Raw genomic sequence first — 2,354 nt, forward strand, 5'->3', positions numbered from 1 at the left:
CGCTCTTCTTCCGCAGCTGAGCTCCCCGTCCAGGTGTGTGCGTGCGCTTATAGGAGAGCCCCGGGCGCCGCCGCAGACCCTCTTCCTCCTCCATCCTCCTCCAGCGCCCCTGCCAGCCTAGGCTCCTTCCCGCTCCCCTTCCCAAGGTCACTATGGGGACGCGAGAGAGGGATTTGTGTTTAATTCCTGCCGCTATTCAGAGGGAAAAGAAAATAAAGGGACCAAAGGCAACCAGAAAGCAGTTTACTTCAAGCCTTTATTATTGTAGATTGAAAGAAGTTTATATACAAGAAATATTTCCAGCAAAACACTCACCAAATGGCCTTCGAATCAGGGGCCCTCCACCTCCCAGCCCCACAATCAGCAGCTCTGCCTAGGGCTCCCCTCACTTGGGGACCTCAGGCTCTCCCCCCACCTCTCTTTCCCCGGACTCCATCACCCCAACATCATTCCCCAGGAGTCTCGGCTTTTTCTCTCTCTCTGGGGCGCTGCGAACCTCGCCAATGCCTCTCAAGCTATCTTCCTGTGGTCCCAAAGCAGACACCCCAACTTCCCTCCCATTTAAGGTGGCTTCCCCCACGGAAACCCAGAGCACTCTCCCCCTCAAGGTTTAGGTGCTGTTTGAGGCCCCTGCAATTCAGAACTAGCTCGTGGTCAAGACCAGTTAGAGACAGTTCGTCATCAGCAGTGGGGCTCCTGTGCACCCAAAACAAGTGGGGGAAACTACCCTGCCCACCCCCTCCCTATCCCCGACATCCCTTCCCCTACCAGGGATAGGAAATAGACACAAAAGCAACAGGGAACCCCCTCTCCCCGCGCGACAGGTGGGTGCCAGGCAACTAGCTCAGGTGAGCTGAGAGTCTCCTGGAACCCAGCTGCGCTCAGGGCGGGCAGGCGTGGCCAAGGTCTCTGTGCGCTGCGGGAAGCACCCGACCAAAGCACTTGGCTGAGGGCACGCTGGGGAGCGGGTGTAAGAAAATGCTGTAGAGGCAAAGTCCTGGGGGCATACGGACAAGGGTAAGCCGTATCCCGCGCTCAGAAGAGGATTTCCAGTGAGCCAGGCAGGTGTGAATGACACAGTTACAGAAGCAGAGTCCCAGGGAGGTAGGGGAGACTGTTCATTTGGCCGAGGTGCAGACTCAGTCTGAAATGGTGGCTCAGCACATCAGTGTCACTGGGGCCTCACCAAGCGTGACTTGGTTTGAGGCGCTTGCATGTGGGCTTCGAAGGCTCGAAGGCCCAGCCCACCAAGTTAAGTCAATTGTCCGTTGGATGTTTACACCCTCCGGGGCCGAGCGCCATGCAGTTGCTCATCATAGCGTTCCAACCAAGTGCGCAGCTCAGAGACCTGGTAGCCGTCGGGGCCACGGCCACCTTGGTACATAATAGTGCCACTCTGGATGACATAGAGACGCTCGAAGTAGGCGCCATAGGCCGAGCTGCTGGAGTTGGCCATGGTGTCGAGGACCAGAGCGCAGCCGGGTGCGCCTTGCTGCAGTACCCTAGCTGCGCTGACCCGGTCTTCCAGGCTCCGGTGCTGCGGGATGATGTAGGGGGAGTCAGTGGTGACCCAGCCGTCGGAGGGGTGCGCTTCCTCGATGTAGATGATGAGGAAGTCGACGTCGCGCTGGTACTTGGTGACCAGGCGCTGGAAGGCGCTCATGCGCGCCATGAACGGTGGTCAGGTGCAGCTGCCGAAATTGAGAACCAGCGGGCGGTTCCCTTGCGCGTAGTCGAGGATGCGCTGGCTCTGGAAGCCGTCGGGCAGAACCACCTCGGAGTTGGGCGCCGGACCACCCTCGTGCGCCTGCTTGAAGAAATCCAACTTCTGACCATGCCACACCGCCTTGAGCGACGCCAGGGTGCACAGGCGGTTGTCGTCGGACACGCAGATGGGCGGGTCATCGGGGGGCACCTCCTCGCCTTCACTGTTGAGCTCCACTTCGGGCTCGGGCTGCCCCCGGCGGCGGCGGCCCAGGAAATGCTTGCGGATACACAAGAAATCGAGGAGCCAAAGCATGAAGGCCGTGCCGAGGAAGCGCGGGAAGAGCACGAGGCACGAGGCGGTCTGGGCGCAGAGCCTCAAGGAGTGAAGCAGCAGGGAGCGGAGCATGGTGGCTGCAGGCCCCGAAGCCCCCTGGGACCCCTCGCCCTCTCCGACCACCAACCGCGACGCGGCCTGGCTAGGCATCTGGGCTTCGGCAGTGCAGGGAGTTCAATTTATAGCCGAGGCTTCAATTGGCGGGAGACTCCACCTCCGGCCCGGCCCGCCCCCTTGCAACTTGAGCCCGGAGGGATCACCCAGCGGCGCGGCCAATGCCCTAGAAATCGTGGGCTGAGGGCGGGCGCAGGCG

General features: G+C 60.7%; 1 protein-coding gene across 1 annotated transcript; it reads right to left on the reverse strand.

Moving 5' to 3' along the window:
• Positions 1 to 238: 238 nt before the first annotated feature.
• DIO3 (deiodinase, iodothyronine, type III) lies at positions 239 to 2,312 on the reverse strand. Its single transcript, XM_011991616.1, is given in 1 exon segment — positions 239 to 2,312. A coding segment is annotated over 1 exon segment (915 nt). The 5' UTR covers positions 2,192 to 2,312; the 3' UTR covers positions 239 to 1,276.
• Between the last annotated feature and the right edge of the window lie 42 nt (positions 2,313 to 2,354).

This window comes from Mandrillus leucophaeus, unplaced genomic scaffold (assembly GCF_000951045.1).
Source record: "Mandrillus leucophaeus isolate KB7577 unplaced genomic scaffold, Mleu.le_1.0 Scaffold4, whole genome shotgun sequence".
NCBI classification, from domain to species: domain Eukaryota; kingdom Metazoa; phylum Chordata; class Mammalia; order Primates; family Cercopithecidae; genus Mandrillus; species Mandrillus leucophaeus.